Genomic DNA, 17,500 nt, shown 5'->3' with positions numbered 1-17,500 from the left:
CGTTCCCGCGAAATTCAGTTGTCATTTCTCTGAAAAAACATGGCAAAAGCAGTCACGCGTGACATCGCTTCATCTGATTGGTTAAAATTGGCGGCCCTTTGTTTGTTTTCGCGTGAAAAGTGTATCTAAAAATAAGCCCACTTGTGACTGTGATGGGGCAAGACCGTATACAGTCAACTCCCGCCTTGCGGACACCTCGCTATTACGGACACCCCGCTATTACGGACAGCAGCTAAATCCCCGGCGAAAGTTACAGCCGTTTGTCTGAAATAAACTCCCGCTATTACGGACTTACGGACACTTTATTCGGTCCCAACGTTACAATTTTATTGTTTTCTCTCTCGTTATAGCGAACACCGAGCAGCATCTTGGAAAATTTGCACACATATCAAGTATATTTTTTCTGCTTTTTTTATTCATAGAGGGGAGTTTAAGTTGCTAATGAATTTAGTCTCCTTGGCGACAAAGTGGGGGAAGTTGCAGTTCAAAGTACACAGAGCCGATTGGAACGATATTTCAAGGCAATGTGATAGCTGATGCAATCACTAGCTGATGTTCAGGCTTTTCCTTGAAAATAATTGTTTTTAGAAATGTAGGTTACTGTACTTCAGTACAGTAGGAAACCAAAACGATGATGGACATTGCTGCAACATACGATGACTGTTTTTTACGTACTCAGTACTGTACACAAAGGGTACGTAACTCCTGTTCTGTTAAGTTCTTCTGTTTGTAAATAAAGTTCTGACGCTTTTTGCGTGCGACAACGGGTCTGAAAAAGTACTGGAGTTAATGAAAATGAACACACCTGTGACCCCCTTCTGTAAATATGGTTTAAAATAAAAATTTTCACGCACCCCGCTATTACGGACTCTCGCTATTAAGGACACCAAATCGTGGTTTCGAGGGTGTCCGCTATAACTAGAGTTGACTGTATTGATAGAGAAAGATTCTTATCTAATTCATTCTTGTTGTGTGCTCTCAAGGAAAACGGAAAGTCGTTAAGTTAATTAAGACATAACATAAATATTTGATATGCATAAAGATTTATAGATAGTAAGAAATGAGTTATTATGGATCAAAGAATGTATCCAGAATGAAGACAAGCTTACCGGACGTTGAGTTGCGTTCGAATGGGCTTTTATGGACCGAATGCTTAAATGGCCGCCAAAAATGTTTATGTGCTAATGAGACTCAATAGCCTCGCTCTCAAGCAACCTTTCTTTTGTATTTATCCATGCAAACGAGGCTAGTGAGGCCAATTAGCACATAAACAAGAGAACAGTTTTTTGGCCGCCATTTATGCATTCGGTCTATTAAGCCCAGCATTTTATTACGGTCCTTTTGCAACTTGAAGGCTTTTCCCCTTATGCACAAATGAAATGAAATGAAATATGAAACTGCATTAAACTGTGGGCTTGATATCAGGCGGGCGTTCAGTTTGTATACTGTGGCCGTGAAGGACCGGGGATGAATCGGAAGCAGAATGTAAGAGCGCATTTCCGAACGGTTGGAACTGAACCCCCACAGGGACCCCCACAGTCAGGTAGGACACTTCATGGTAAATACATAACAAAAAAACTTTGGGGCCGAAAAAGGAGACGATAATCGATTGTTTCATGCTCCCTAAGTATATCGTTTGAAGTGTTTAGTAACTCCTTAGAACTACTATTTAATCCAGAGCACTTGCTCGGGATTTGTTAGTTTTTAATGACCGTCGCGGTCATGAAGCATCTTCACCTTGTCAGTGTAACGCATTGTTGTGTATTTGTCATAGAGTGTCCCACCTGACTGTGTTCTTGTGTGTTCTCGGTTCTCGAAAGTCCCCAAACTTTTTCGGGCCCGAAAAGCCATTTGTGAAACCGGTCAGTGTAAAACGCAGACTGCAGACTGCAGACCAGGGGTAAAATGCAGACTGAGGTTATAACGCAACTGTTGAAAAAGCCCAAACGCCTTAGAAATGCTAACCTTAGGCCTAATTAGGCCTACAACAATATTTAGGCTTAACTGGTAGCATTTCTAATGGGTTTGGGCTTTTTCAACAGTTAAATTATAACCTCAGTCTGCATTTTACTCCCGGTCTGCAGTCTGCGTTTTACACTGACCGTTTGTGAAACTGCTAACCACTTGTTTTGGAAAACCGACCTTTTAACTTGTTTTTAAGCCAATTAAAAGAAACGAGTCTGTAAAGTTTGACGACTTAAATCCTCTCTGTTCTTGAGATACAGAAGACATTGTGACACCCGAAAATGGCCCGTAAACTTTCGGGATTTTCGAGAAACGGGCCCCTGCTCACAACTACTTTCGATTTGCTGTTGCCTCTGTTTATCAAAACAAAGCAATGTTGATTGTGTCTTTGAAAAACCACTCCTTTGTAGGAAAGATACTTTTCGTCTTTGGCCGACGAACCATGATTAGAAATCGAACGCAAACTGCGGTGACAAACATGAGGCTAACGTGAGGACTTGACGTCGTTTCGTATTTCTCGACAGACATCTTCAGAAGTAACGGTTACCGTTAGCTAAATTTTTTGAAATATATAACAATAATTTGAATAGCTTATGAGGTAATATTGATAGTAACAAAAGGAGGTAATACAATACGAAGATATAAAAGAAACAATGAAAACAAAAGAGAATATATCCCCATAAAGATACAACTTTTCGCTGCTAACGTATTCACTTAACGTATTCATTTTGTGATCTTCCGCCATCCTTAAGTGAATACGTTAGCATCGAAAAGCTGTATCTTTATTAACAAGTTTTACATGTGTATTAGGTATATGCATTTCAGGTATGCGCTTGTTTAGCCTTATGTTTGTCACCGTAGTTTGCTTTCAATTAGAAAGACTGCCAGTTTGTCGTCATTACAGGGATTATCAGTCACACGCGCCTTTCAACGACTTTTTTTTTTATTTTTCGAAACCAAATTTGAATGGACGTCAATCAAAGATTTGATTGACGTCCACCCAAAATTTACTTTCGAAAAATGAAAAAAAGGTCATTGAGGGGCGCTTGTGACTGATAATCCCTGTGATGACGATAAACTGGGAGTCTTTCTAACGATTCGATCTCATAACAAAGATTTGTTGACTGCGCATGTAACTGGTCACCGCCGTAATGCATTTTGTATTCATGCAGTTGGGATATGTATTTCCCTTTAATTTCACCAGGATAATGAAGCGAGTTGTGATTACGCGTCGTAAACCAAAGTAATTGCGAGGACAAAACACAATAGGTACAAACCCCGAACTGAACCAATCAGAAAGATTGAAAGGAACTCCTTCTAATTTACTAAAAGCTCTCGTACAAGGCTCAATTTGTTTTGGTTTCGCTTCTCGTTGGTCGAAAAGGTAGCACGAGCTTTCTAATGCAATCACTAACCTTAGCAGCGGCATTCAGGCAATTCCAGTTCCTCCAACAATCAATTGAGTTTTACTCGGTTAGTTCAAGTCCTCGAGCCTTTGAGTGACAACCATACCATTTCTCGGGATTTGGAAAAGACGGCTGTTGATTAAACTCGTGTTGTTCTCAAAGCCTTACACTTAAATAATTAATTATAGCATGACAGTAACTGTGCCAAAGTAATTAAAAGACCAAAAGGACAGCAAACAACCATGAAAGAATTGTGTATTACGGTGAAGTTTGTTAGGGTATGTGTTTTTAGTTTATGGTTAAAATTGACTCCCAAGAGAAAAAAAATTGAAAATGGGATTAATTCTAGATTGAGTGCTTCATGGACACGTCAGTTTCTTAACAACTGGGTTGCTGTCACGTTTTTCTAGCAACAAAAAGGCCGCAAAGATAATAATATTTGAATAAGTGAATTCAGGCCCTCTTTCATCGATCAAACACAGCGATATGGCGCTTTATTAGCATCGATGCTATTTCAATCAAATGCGTTCGCGTCTTATTTCAAGACGAAACCATTGTTTTCAATGGCTCATAACAATTCCTTCGATTTTCCGGCGTTCTGCTTCCATCTCCCAGATCCTTTCTTTCAGCAGGCTCATCTTCACTATATAAGCAATTCAATCACTAGTGTTTTAAACACATTTTCGCTCCATCCGCGGCTATCGCTAACGTCTTGGTGTGTTTTGCCATAATTGTCAATCCATCGCTTCGCTCGCCATCGTGCCTCTTATGTCTTGTTTTCTCGGATATTCTCGTTAGCGGAATCGTACAACCAAGTTACATCGCTTATCGTCTCGGCGAAATTCACCAAGGTTACGTCCGATGCATGACCAGGATATTGTATGCGAAGGGTTTTTACATCTGCTATGGTGTCTCTGTTACGACTTTGAGCGCAATCAGCCTCGAGCGCTATCTAGCACTTAGACTGCACCTTCGCTACAAAGGCCTCGTCACTGCGAAACGCGTTTTAATGGTAATCATCTTCATCTGGGTTCTCAACATTGCGCTCGCATCTCTACAGTGGGTACACAATGCAATCGCCCGAGGCCTGCACCTGTTTTCGTGGTTGGCTTTCCTGATCATTGCCGTGATTTCGCAACTGAAAGTCCACGTCATCGTTCGCCACCATCGGCGTCAAATTATGAGACAACAGCTGTCACTGTCTTCCTCTAACCATCACAATTTTAAAACGCAAGTGAAGTTAGCAGTCAACACAGCTTACGTTGTTGGAATTTATTTCTTGTTCAATCTTCCTGTCCTTGTCGTTACAGCTTTGCACCAGCTAGTTATGGGTCATATAGACACCTACGATTACTATAGTTGGAGCGAAACTGGTGCTTTTTTAAAACTCATTTATAAATCCATTGATTTGTCTCTGGCGAAGCGAGGAGGCGATCCAGAAAGCTCGAAAGATCCTTCAAGAGTTCGAGGAAAATTTGAAAATGCTCCAAATCTGAGCACAGAGAGGCTTCGAAGGTACTGAGGGTTATCAACATCATCATCATCATCACCGTCATCATCATCATCATCATCATCATCATCGACATGAGTATTATCATCATGAGTATTATCATCATGAGTATTATCATCATCAGCGTCATCATTAACATCATCAGCATCGTGTTATCATCATCCACATCAGTATTATCATCATCATCATCAACAACAACAACAACGACATCATCATTATCATCATTAACATCATCACTAACATCACCATTATCGTCGTCATCATCAAAATCCTGTGACAATCACATCTGCAACATCATCTTCATTATCGTAGACACTCTTATTCTTTGGCTATTTCAATTTGAGTAAAAATAGCAAACAAACGTTACTTCTGAAGATGTATGTTGGAGCATACGAAACGTCAAGTTCATAAATAGTTTTACAACATGCGTTATCTCGTTATGTTTATAACCGCAGTTTGTTTGTTATCTTCATTATCATCGTAATCGCCAAAATCCTCAACATCATCATCGTCATTATCACCATCAACACTATCGTAAACAACGTCACTGTGATCACAAACATCATTAACATCATCATCATTGTCGTCATCGTAATCTACATCAATCTACCTAATGGTCATCATCATCATCGTCGTAATCTGTGTCATAGTCATCGTAATCATCATCATCATCATCATCACTGTCATTATTTTGGTTAGTCAATGAGGATAAACTTGGGCACGTAAAAGCGGATTTTTTCCATGCCTGAAGGCGTCTTGTTCCTAAGAAACAATGCCTGCTGATGAGAGTCAGAAAAAAGAACTTACTCTAACCCTCTCCTAACAGCATATGGTGAACGTTTCAAGTGCAGGGCGTATTCTCTTCTTTCGCTGATTTAGAAATGCTAATTTGCGAACGAAAAATTATGTTACATGATCTTGTAAGACATCCTGGCCAAGTCATTTCCCATTGTGCATTCATATTTTTCCTCAAGTTAGCACCAATTTTTATCTTCTTTTTAGCAAGGCATCTAAACACCCAGCTAAATATACAATATTGCTAGGCTCTCGGCAGTATCTTTTTAGGAATCAAATGGTAATTTAGTACTGTTTCACTGAGAATACAGCATGATCAGCCTGATTGGTTAAAGCCATATTTCATCGTAATATAAAACAAACCAAATAACTGGGTTTTTTCCTAGTAATAAAGAAAAAAAATAAACTTATTGATTTTAAGGCAAGTGTATAAACACGTAGACATCAGCTGTTAACAAATAATGAGAAAATAATGCTCCCAAGAAATATTCAAAGGCTTTTTGTGTATTTTTTGCAACTTATTGCTTTTCAATGACCCACACCAGTTGGGTTCAAATTTTGATAAATGACTAGAAATATTGATTAAATAAAATCGCTAGCCTTGGAAAACTCAAGATTAATTTGTTCCAAAGTTTCAAGATGTTATTACTCTTCATCAAAACGACTTTGTCTACTTGAGAACTCGTTGGAGGTAAACATTCTCAAGTCAATAGCTACTAGCTTTCGTAGATATGTTGTCTGTCAAATCCGGGCTCAGATTGAATCAGTTTAAATTACCTATACGTAGGTTAAATTGGTAATCCTCTTTTTACCTAGGTTTAATATGCACTCTACTTAGTTTAAATCAAATATCAAATCATCTTATCGGTTTATGCATTCATACTCTTCATACTCAACAATACAACATAGTAAGGGAACAAAGAACTGCAATATGCGCATGCGTTTACCGGTACTCAAACACGGACCCAGTTCAAATCTAAATTCCTGTGTCTTCACCACCACACAACAACGACGAACATGTTCAAGCCAACGCAGTTTGTTTTGTTATTTACTTTTGCATAATAAGTCAATTAACATCCATGTATAACAACCAAAACTAATCCTAACCTGAATTTTAATTTTCTCTAGGCTTAAATTATAGGCTCCAAAAAAAAAAGGTTTCTTCAATTCATCTGAGTGAGTATTCAACCATCGTAGGTAAAATGAGGATCACCAATTTAACCTAGGTAAAAACCGATTCAACCTGAGAACGGATTTTACCGGCAGCTGATACATTTGATGTCAAGTTGTACAGAAGGGTTGGGGACAGTCCGTGTAGTTTATTTTGCCAATGGTTTATTTCAATCTATATGTCCACTTTTCCTCTTCATTTCAGTAATTATGATAGGATTTGAAGCGCCTGTCATACGGTCCTTGTCGGGAGACTTATATTTTGAACTGGGACTCACTAAAATGCCTCTTAGTGAAATGATTAATATATTCGACTCTGAGAGCGCGATTTCTCAATCATTCATTCACCTGTATTATGAACTCCTAACAGACCAGCTCCCATATCCCTTGTTTGCTCAGATCACGTTTACTGTAAAGCAGTGCAGCACAAACGCATGAATTTTTTTCAGGCTCCTTTAGCAACTGCTTAAGTTACTGTTAAATGCTGTGGTTTGTCTCATTTAGAGCTCAGTACCGGTTGTGGATACACAAAGACTCGCTATACAAGGCGTGGTGCCCTAGGCACACGCAGATGCCGTGGACGCATACAGTATAAAGCTGTACGATACTGAATTAGTGCAATAAAAAGCCGCTAATTGTAACTGGAATGTGTCCGTAATATGTTATGAGATGTTATCTGTCGTTTCTTTCTTTTTTTTAAATCTCCCTTTCCTTTTTCTCGCGCTGGAAATACCTTTTAGGGGTTTCGTCTCTTTCTTACTGTTTGCAGAGTTCATATAGCTGGACTCGTTAAGAAACTCTGGAAACTACACAGGGGCACCCAACGACCAATTTGTTGTAAAATGTATTATTATACCCCAGTTAATGAAAATAAATGTTATTAAGGCATTTTCAGGTGTTTTTCAGTGTTGCTGGGAAAACATTATCTGTTCCTTTTCCCAGCAAGACACACAAGAAATTTCCCAGCCAGCTAGATAAAATTGTTTGGTTTCCCAGCCAGCTGATCAAATTTATTTCTCAGCAAGGAATTCCGCGCGCTTTCAAATCCCTCGATCCAAAACGACCGAACAAAAGCGACAAAACATGTTTTTTCCGCAAGCCCAATCACTCTGACCAGCCGTCGTATGTTTGTGACTACTCTGTGGGAGAGGGAAGTGGTTCTCAGTCTTCAGAGTTTCTACAGCCAGTTCGGGTTGAAATGCTAGAAAAAGTCAGTAATTCCCAGGCAAAACCTCTATCAATAACAAAATTCCCCAGCCAGCTAATCGAAACACCTGTATTTTTGCCAGCCAGCAAGATTCCTCTGGGGAACAGATAATGTGAGGAACAGATTCGTTGGGTGCACCTGACTACAAAAACGAGGAGAGTGAGGCAGCGCTTCATGCTAACTTTACAGTGACCACGCGCAATATTTTATCCTCAGTTCAGAACAGAATTTTGACAGAATAAATTAATCGAAACTTTATGACAGGTTGTCTTTTAGAAAAAGGCTGTGGTTTATGCATGAATGGTAAGGGCCAAAACAGCGAACAAAACATGATAACCATCTTCACACATTACATTATACATTAACTAAGCTGTTTGTTGATCGCCATCTTGGATAATCAGTTGTGCTTTAATGTGAATTCGAACAAAAGCAAATCGTGAAGCAACTGACCCCTTTTATGATACGTCTTCGTGTTTACTAACTTCTTTAAAAGATAACCACTGCAGATGAACCCATGTGTAGCACAAAAGTTTCAAGATTTTATTTTTCTTCCCGGATTGATGAAATGCTAAAAATTTAACAAAGAAACCATGGTTGTAGATGTTAATATGTCCTATTTTTCATTAAAGTTCTTATTTGCCTGCCAAATACAAACACTTTAGTTTTTGTGGCTACCAAATAAAAGCTTTTTCAAATTATGGGCTTTAAAATTGTCTTGAAAAATTGTTGCCTTTAAAAGTACGGCTTCCTAGACAAATTTCAGTCTATAGATTCTTACATCGGCGAGATTAATTGTTAGATGCAATTGAAAATTTTGCTCTAATATTGCCCAGGCGTTTTTCAGTAATTAACCAAAAGTTGTTTCAGAGAATATCAATTTTTAAAAGCTTCATTCAAAAAACAAATATGGTGACTCGCTACTTTAAGTTGGTTGGTTCAGTTTGAACTTCTTACGTAGCGTTATTACGAGAAAATGTTCCTCAGTATGACCTAGCTTCACACTTATTCGGCTTTCGTAGAAAGTCCAGAGGGTGGCCGTCTTGCAAAAATGCCGGTGGAAAGAAAGAAAAAAATTGCGAACACTAGTAAAGCTCTGAGATGACAAGGCTCTTCACTAGAAATCTGGTTAACTGGGTGCAAGAGTTGAATCAATCGCTTTTCTGGTTTCGATTCCAAGGAAGGAAGGAATATAAAATATTATGCCTTAACTGACCACTCCCCATGCATCGGCGCTTTCCATGGACAATGAAACTAATATTAAAGATACAGTAGCTTCAAGTTTGGCTGGTAGTCACGCAGTATGGGACTAAAACTAGAGGTGTCCTCAGTGAGCTAGAGAAAAAAGGCCCTAAATACTCGGCCACGTTAACTCCACATGATCACCTATAGAGTTTGGAAGAACGTTTACTTTTGGCCTCTGCTTATAGCTCTGTGAGTATGGCTCACTGGCTAGAATATCCACAGGCTGCGAAGTAGCAGGACGCAAAATTAGCTTTATCATACTTCCAACACGTAAGCCTACAAGGAAGGAAAAGGCTTAAATAGTTAGTTAAAGATATTCAGATATTTATTATGGCTCAATCATTATGGCAAGCTCGTTTTCCTCACTGACCGTTTTTAGACGACGGTGTTATTTTCCGAAATTTCACAAGAAAAGCGTCTTTTCGTTGCGATTTCTTCGAGAAAACTTCAGCGATTACCTTCCTAATGGCTTTAACTCTCCACACACAAACCAAAGGATTGAGGGAAGAATTTAAAAATGCCGCTGTTTCAGACCAGCTGTAAAAATTGTAACTGTCAATGTTGCCGAAGAGGAATTGATGGCTAAGGGTGAAAACTAGAAAAGGAAGATTAAACAGTACATAAACTGCCACGATGGACGCAACATTTATTGCCAGCTTGATTTGCATTTGTCGCATTGCGGACGTGGACGTGGGCTGGTGTTTTTTAATTTGTCTTTGGTGGCGAATTACTGTTTTCAGGATTGTGATTTGGAGGATAACAGTAGTTATGAGCAAAAAGGACCACATTACCTGATGAATACCTCGAAAAACGTCATTCTGCGCCCATTGCAAAAATGTGAACAGTATGTTTATCAACCAAATGAACAAAGCCGTTTTCAAAACTCCCCGAGGACGGACAATTGCAGAGTATCTTAGGTGATATTCTAAGGCTATGAGTCTTTCACAGCTTACAGCACTCAATGTCGTGAATGACACTCCGTAGTAAACGTAAAATCCCGACGAGTAAAGCATTCTCACCGAGCAGGGAACGAAGCCGTGTGCGTTTTCGAGCAGTCTGTAGGCCACATAGCTCGGTTGAACTAGGATGCCAACCTGGAGGTCGGAGATCGCCAGGCAGGCAAAAAGGATATTGCAAGGCGATTGAAGGGATTTCCTTGTCAAAATGATCAATACTATGAGCAGATTCGCCATGACAGCGAAAGGCGACAACACGGCATTTAAGACAACTGTTACGAGATTAGTTTCGGTTCGTTGATGGAATACGTCGAATTTAGCATCAGGGAGATGGAAGCACTGACTGTCATCACCTGGTCCATGATTCGCTGGCGAAGTTGTGATGCTCAAATTGTGGGAAAGAACGGTAGTAGAAGACTTCATTTTTCACGGTGTTTCGAAACTTGTACTTCTCCTACAGTAACTTTGAACATAATGAACCGGAGGCGCATGATCAAGTATTGAAATACCATTTTCGCCTCTTTCTTAAACACTTCAATACTGAAAGTAATTACTAATGGAATGTGTCCATAAAAACGTCAATAACGCGTTTGTCGATTGTAGCCTATATGTCATGTAATTTCAGTAATTTGAAAATGTATTTCAAACAGGACAGACATGATGGAGCAGAACTAACCCAGAATCTGCAGCTGATCGAGCAATCTATGAATTTTCTTTTTTACTAGTAAAAAAGGAAATTATGCAAATCACCGTATTTTATCGGTAATGACGTCGGGAGGAATTCAATTTATAATGCGATATATATAATTCGGATTTTCTACCACTGAACTAAAGGAGGCTCGTGGGACATTTGGAAACGAAACGTCGAAAGATGACAACGTCGTAATTGTAAAAAAGAAAATTGTTGAATTCTTAAGCTCCTTGATTCTGAAATTAGGGACTTTAAGATCTACGACGGAGACGGCGACGCAATCTTCCCTTTCGTAAACAAGAGAGACTTACGACAATTTTCACTATTAAAGGTGCACTGTCATGAGCTGCGCATGGATTCACGCATGAGTCACGTATATTCGCCAGAGTTTCTCCTTTGTCCACCATGGCCCTCCCCAGTGGACACTATTTTGAATTTGTCGAATCAACTTGAAAAAAGTTCACCTTACAATTTTCAAGTTTTCACAAGACGCTAGCGCATGCGCTTCTCGTGACAGTTTCCCTTTAAGTTTGTCGTTTGCCAATGAGGAAGAAAAATATTTAATCTAGGACTAGATTAGCAGCGTATATTACTTAGAATTAGAAAAGAATGCGAAAAAACCTTAAGAAAAAAAAAAAGAAAAAATTTGAAAAAGTGGATAGAACGATGTCGAACTCGGTTTTATGGCATTAGGGCAATGAACTTAACCTCTGCACTACCGAAACAACACGTTTAAACTGGCAATTTTAAAGTATTTAAGCGAAGCCTCTCCTAACAATTTACTTAAAGCTAACCGAATAAAAGGCTTGTTTACTAAGAATAGCTTCGACCGTCAAAAATGGCATCGCTTGTTTACGAAAGAAAAATTAGCGACGACGACAAAAACGTCACCTCAAAATATAACTTTTCGCCATCGTAAGTCTTCAGCCATTGTTCCATCTCGTTCACGTCTCACAATGTGGGCGAATTATCCTAAAAATAAATTGGTATGAGCGGATTGAGAGCAAAAATAGAGAATAAATGGTTCGCCGTTGTACGCTAAAGGTGGCGTCAAAACCTCAAATTTGATGATTTCGCGTCTTTGCTATGAAGAGAACCGCAAAACTATGCGCTAAAATGCGTGCGGCACGTCAACCCGGTATCAAGCTAATTCACCTCAAGGTATGCTAGGCAGCGGAGCAGAATTGAGAAAGGCCACGGTTTCAGATCAATTTTGTAGAGTGTAGGCCTCTATCATGATGTACATTTAGATGATCTGATTGAAAGTAGTAGAACTGGTGTGTTAAATCCCAGGTAGGCCGCTACAATGAGATCAATGTTTGCTGAAAAGTTACTCTGCTAACGATTGAATTGTGTGGATTCTGCATGATGAGAAACGATAATTGAGTTAACATTCACAACTGTCTTGGAACCAAAAGAATTAGTCATGTAACAAGAAAAAAGTGTTTTTGTTGCTTTACTGTGCACTCATTGCAGACCTGTTTAATCTTGGACGTCATTGTACCGCAACGTGTCCTCTTTCAGCTAGTAGCGCATGAATTAACGAGTACGAAACCATAGCTAACGAGGAGTCCAACGGAGGAAACTGTCGCATATCACATGGAACACGTGGAACACGTCTTTGGTGGTATCTCAGATACTCGAAAAGTCGCATAGCTCGGCTGCACAAACAAGCAGCGCTGTACGATATCCATTCGAGAAATTCAGACTGAGGTTATTGGAGAAAAGAATGTTTTATAATTACCAAGAGGATGAGCAAGCTCACTAGTATAAAATTGATGAAATCGCGATCTGAAACTCTGTCAAACTTTAGACCAGGCAGAAAAAAGCAACTGTGACAGTTCGCTTTCTTGCTGTGCTTTGCTTTTCTTCGGTTTCTGGATTATTTCTCAGCGTCTTGCCCGTGTACCTTCTTCAATTTCGCAGCTTTTAGTAATTAAAACACCCCCTTGTGCATGTTTTCTATGTCGACTTGATTAGCAGTCTGAATTTGCTTAACCTGAATCTTTCAACATTGTTTAAATAATGTTTCTCGCACAGACAAGAGACTAGAATACGAATTCATTAGCGTTTTCAGCCAAACATCTAATTTTAGTGCTATGTTTCTGTCGTAAAGTAAAAACACACTTAAGTAGTTTCGCTCGATTAGATGCGAATCTTTGAATTGGTCAACAAATTAGGAAACACCTGTAGCGGACAAACAGCCCTCCGATGGAGGAATCTAATATAATCTAATTATCTCCATTACGAAACGGGTGTGCGTATTGAGTCGACAGCAGTGCAGCAGCAGCAACGGCGTAGCTAGGGGGGGTCCTGGTGACCCCCCCTTTGTAAGCCGTCTTTTACTCAAACAACCTACAATATTCAGGTTGCGAAAACGCGAGTACCCTCTGTTTGACACAGTGAGACCCCCCCCCCCCTTTGAAAAATCCTGGCTACGCCCATGAGCAGCAGTGTGTGTTGAGTTGACATGATACCTTCAAATAAAATAATATACGACAACCAGTGCGTCAACGTCAATAAATCAACTTTAAGAAGACAAGGAAGTACCTACAAAACTCACGCAAAGTATAAATCAATTTCCACGACTTTCTCTTCGTCGTTAGAAACCTAATACAGTTATGATAAGCTATAGTTTTCTCGTACTGCTCTGCAAGGTGTAGTAACTTTTAGACTTCTTGGGAACACCTGCAGATAATCAGACAAGAAAGGGATGGGCTGGACTCGCCTGATGAGTAACTTAATCGTACTAATCGTTGATGGCATTTTCATTGGCTGTTGCAGGGTAATGAATGAGATGATTTATGCGCTTCAGTCAAATTTGTGTCAGTCTTATCGTGAACCGCTGTGAGTACTTTAAACCTGTCAGTAATAACCAAAAATCCTGCATAGGTTTGCTATGCTTTTTTAAATAATCGACCCCAAAAGAAGTGAATATTATTATGGTTTCAGTTCACAGAATTCTTTAAGAACATTCCCAACAAATGCCGAAGATTTTAAAACAATATTTACGTTTATTTTTACGTAGGTGATTAATTCTCTGCCCTGATTGGGTGCACTTGATGTCATTATCACGCAATAATCACCCATGCGGTTTTTATCAAAATGGCCGTAAGCTGTTTTGTCAAGGTGGCAGACGAAGAAATTAATTGTTAAAAAAAAGGCATATTTTTCAAATAATCACCTATGTAATTATACTAAAACAAGTATTCACCTTTGGCTTGAAGAATATCGCTGAAAAAAAATTAGACTTTTTCTCGGTTTTTATTCACCGATATTCACCTCGCCTTCGGAGAATAACTGTCAAATATTTACGTTTATATTTCAGTTCAAAAGAAGAACCTGCTGAAATTTATGACTAAAAACCTGATATATTTAGGGTGTCGAAATGGAGATATGATATTATTACTTCCTAATTGCTGTTTGTCGTTTCAATCTTGAACTCTGTATGAAACCATGGACAACTTTTCTCGGCCGGTTGAACCAAGAAACTTTGCAGAGAACAAAAATTAATTGTCAACGTAGTTAAGAATGCTGCCTCCATTAGTACACAGAAATAGGTTAAGAATATAAATGAATCATTGGATTCAAGAAAGGTGACCTGTTGGAACCTATCGTTGTGGATAGACCTTGGAGGTAAGAAATGGTTTCCGCGATTGCCAACTGCCACAATAAGACATGGAAATATTCACTTTTTGCACGTTAAGATGTCCACCTAAAGAATCGTCAATAATGACGTGGTTTGTTATTTCGCAGATGTAGACCTCGAAAAGTTTTTTTTTTTAATGTCAAAGAGGAATATCAGGGCATTATTATCATAATCAAGCACAATCTGCTTCCTTTTTTCCGAGCTCACTGGGTTGATGAAACTGAGAGGTCATGGGTCCCATTTTCTCCGAGGTTTTTATTTACCTTGTCTCGGCTTGTGGCTTTTCCTTCAACTACTTTTCACTTTTCATCATTACATTTCTGCAGCAACGCTAGCTTACAGAGCTGGCGTATTTGTGTAAAAAGCGATGAATAATCTTTCAATTTACTCTATGGCGCCATCTTGGACGACGAGACCGAGAGAACACTGGCGCGAGGTAAAAAATGGTTTCGGGGAGAGGCTCCACTAGTCTCAATTCTCTCCAGCTGCGCTTCCAATTCGGCGGCTTTTCAACGTAATTTGGTCGAAGACTACTTTCAATAAGCACTAATGTTAAAAAGAACTGCCTGCTCTGCAGGCTACTGCTGCGCTTCAGACTTCACTCTGTGATTTGATTCAAGTGTTACAGGACGTTACTCCAAATTAAGTGCACACGATACCGCACAAATGAATATTTATAAAACAACAGATCACAAGAGTCACATCTATCTAATGTGAGACACCGCAAGTTAGCATGGGTCGGGCCCAAGACATTGCCAAAAACTACGGGGAGAGACAGAGGGTAGAATGAAAAGGAAGCCACCAGTGCAAAAGGCGGACAGACAACATGAGGGAATGGACTGACTAACCCTTTACGGGAAAAACTCGAAGGAAGTAGAATTGAAACTCGACGTGTGACCAACTGCTGTTTATGTCGAGCCCGAAGGGGGGTGGGGGGGGGGGGGGGGGAGAAGGTACTGCCATATATGGACTATATAGGTATGTGCCGCTGTGAAGGGTATGGTTTTCAAGCAGTTTACCCCAGGATAGAGCATACAAATAATAGCCAGGGTATCATTTTCCACGAAACTGACCAGACCGTTGAAGATTTTATCAAACACTAAGGAAACCAGAAATTCCCGCTCAAGAATGTAAAAAAATCAAATCGGCAAAGTTTAAGTTCACGTAACTCAGCCTCAACAGTGTCAATAAATGGCTGTCCTGAAACACCTCTGGATATTATTAACTGTCAAGAATCGGAATTGAGACGGAAATCGGTGGGAGTTTACTCTAGTATAGGATAGCAAAATTCAGCTGAACTAGCTCTGGTATAGGCTAAGGGTTCCAGGGTCCCAGCGGCACATCCCCACCCAGAAATTCCTAAAGTGCCCCCCCCCCCCCCCCCCCCCCCTCGGGATGTCGAGTACACTCAAAAGTTCGAGTCGGCGTTAAAGGAAAGGCAATGTTCGTTGGTGGAAAGGACCAGCGTTTTGTAACTAATAGCCGTTCGAATTTCACCCCTTTTAACTCCGTTTGGCTGTAAAGCAGGTAAAGCACACACAATAGTTTATTCGTTGACTATTCGCCTTTAGATCCAAATAAGTTGTGTGACGCGAGAAATTGCGCGTTTGGTTCTGCTAAGTTTGTGTGTGGATTGGTTTACAATAGGTCAATTCCGAGTTCATGTTTGGCTCCTCTTCAAAGCGAGTCTAAGTGCAAACTTTTTGTTGTGAAAATTATTTTTCATTCATATGTAAAGTAGAACTAATTATCATTACAAAAACTTCGCACTTAGACTCGCTTTGAAGAGGAGGCAGACATGAACTCGGAAATGGCCCATTTTTTAATCTCTTCCTTTTGAGCAGTGCATTCGTCGAATTCTGATTGGTTCATCGCGCTGTTTGGGTCATTCATGACTGGTCGAGAAATTACTTTTTTTCGGAATCAAGACGGTCAATTGAACAGTCGCCCTTACTTCTTTTGCTTTAACCTTTATTTTTTGACAATATTAATACTTCAGGCAAAGATTTAGACATGCAATAGAGAACGATAAGCTAAGGACGACACTTGTTGTCAACAATTCAAGCTTTTAATTGAAGACAATTCAACCACTTAAACCGCTTAGTGGCAATTTTTGACTTTTTACCAGGAAATGAAAACGTTAAAATGCTGTGCAGCAGCTCTCTCCCATGTTTTTGCTTTGAAATGAAAGTACCGGTAATTACCACAGACTGACAAACACCATTAAAAAGATTTCCAAGAATAAATCAAGACATTTTAAAATAGTAATCTTTTTACTTGACTGATTCACTAATTTTGAAGACGATGCAATGTTTGCTTCCTAAATGGTTACTTAGTTAAATTATTTAGGAAGCCGACATCCTGACATTTGAAATGACATCGTTTTAGGTTGTGAAAGGAAATTGAATCAAGATTACCGGATGGTCATCCCAAGTGTAGTAATAAAAACTTTCCGTCTATTAAAAAAAAAACTAAGTTGACAGTTTCCTGAAATCATATGCTTTAGTCGCTGGAAGAGAAAAGGATCACAATGAATGAAACCACGGGCCAAGAAATGAGCATCTTAGAACAGCCTACTTTAAATTTGCCAAAGTTTTTTTTTAGTGATTGTTTCATCCTTCCAGATCCACTATACGACAAGGTAATGGCTCGCCATAAATCAAATCTCACAACAGCAGTGATCAACGGATTGTGTTCACCTTTCGCTGTCATTGCTAATTCTCTTAATGTGGCGCTTGTAATCACAAGGAACGCTTCTCTACAGACACCTTCAAACATTCTCTTAGCTTGCCTGGCGTTTTCAGATTTTTTAGTTGGTCTCTTGATGCAGCCTTGCTATGTTGCCTTTCGTCTCATTGAAAATACCAATCATTTTGTTCCATGTGGCTTAAGAATCCTCTACTCCGAGA

At 39.5% G+C, this 17,500-nt stretch overlaps 1 protein-coding gene, 1 long non-coding RNA gene and 1 pseudogene across 2 annotated transcripts in view; 1 reads left to right on the top strand and 2 right to left on the bottom strand.

Annotated features, from left to right (window-relative positions):
* LOC138003125 (uncharacterized) overlaps positions 1 to 17,500 on the bottom strand; it is a 315,129-nt gene that overhangs the window by 17,551 nt on the left and 280,078 nt on the right. The gene's annotated exons all lie outside the window — the stretch shown is intronic.
* Positions 3,741 to 5,121, top strand: LOC138003124 (adenosine receptor A2a-like; annotated as a pseudogene).
* LOC138004434 (melanocyte-stimulating hormone receptor-like) lies at positions 5,311 to 10,674 on the bottom strand. Its single transcript, XM_068850947.1, has 2 exons — positions 9,754 to 10,674; positions 5,311 to 5,487 (listed from the first exon to the last, which is right to left on the bottom strand). Exons 1-2 carry the CDS (start codon positions 10,672 to 10,674, stop codon positions 5,311 to 5,313), a joined length of 1,098 nt encoding a protein of 365 aa, XP_068707048.1.

This window comes from Montipora foliosa, chromosome 5 (genome assembly GCF_036669935.1).
Source record: "Montipora foliosa isolate CH-2021 chromosome 5, ASM3666993v2, whole genome shotgun sequence".
Classification (NCBI taxonomy): domain Eukaryota; kingdom Metazoa; phylum Cnidaria; class Anthozoa; order Scleractinia; family Acroporidae; genus Montipora; species Montipora foliosa.
The sequence above is the reverse complement of the archived record's forward strand: the minus strand, read 5'-3'. Positions and strand labels throughout refer to the sequence as shown.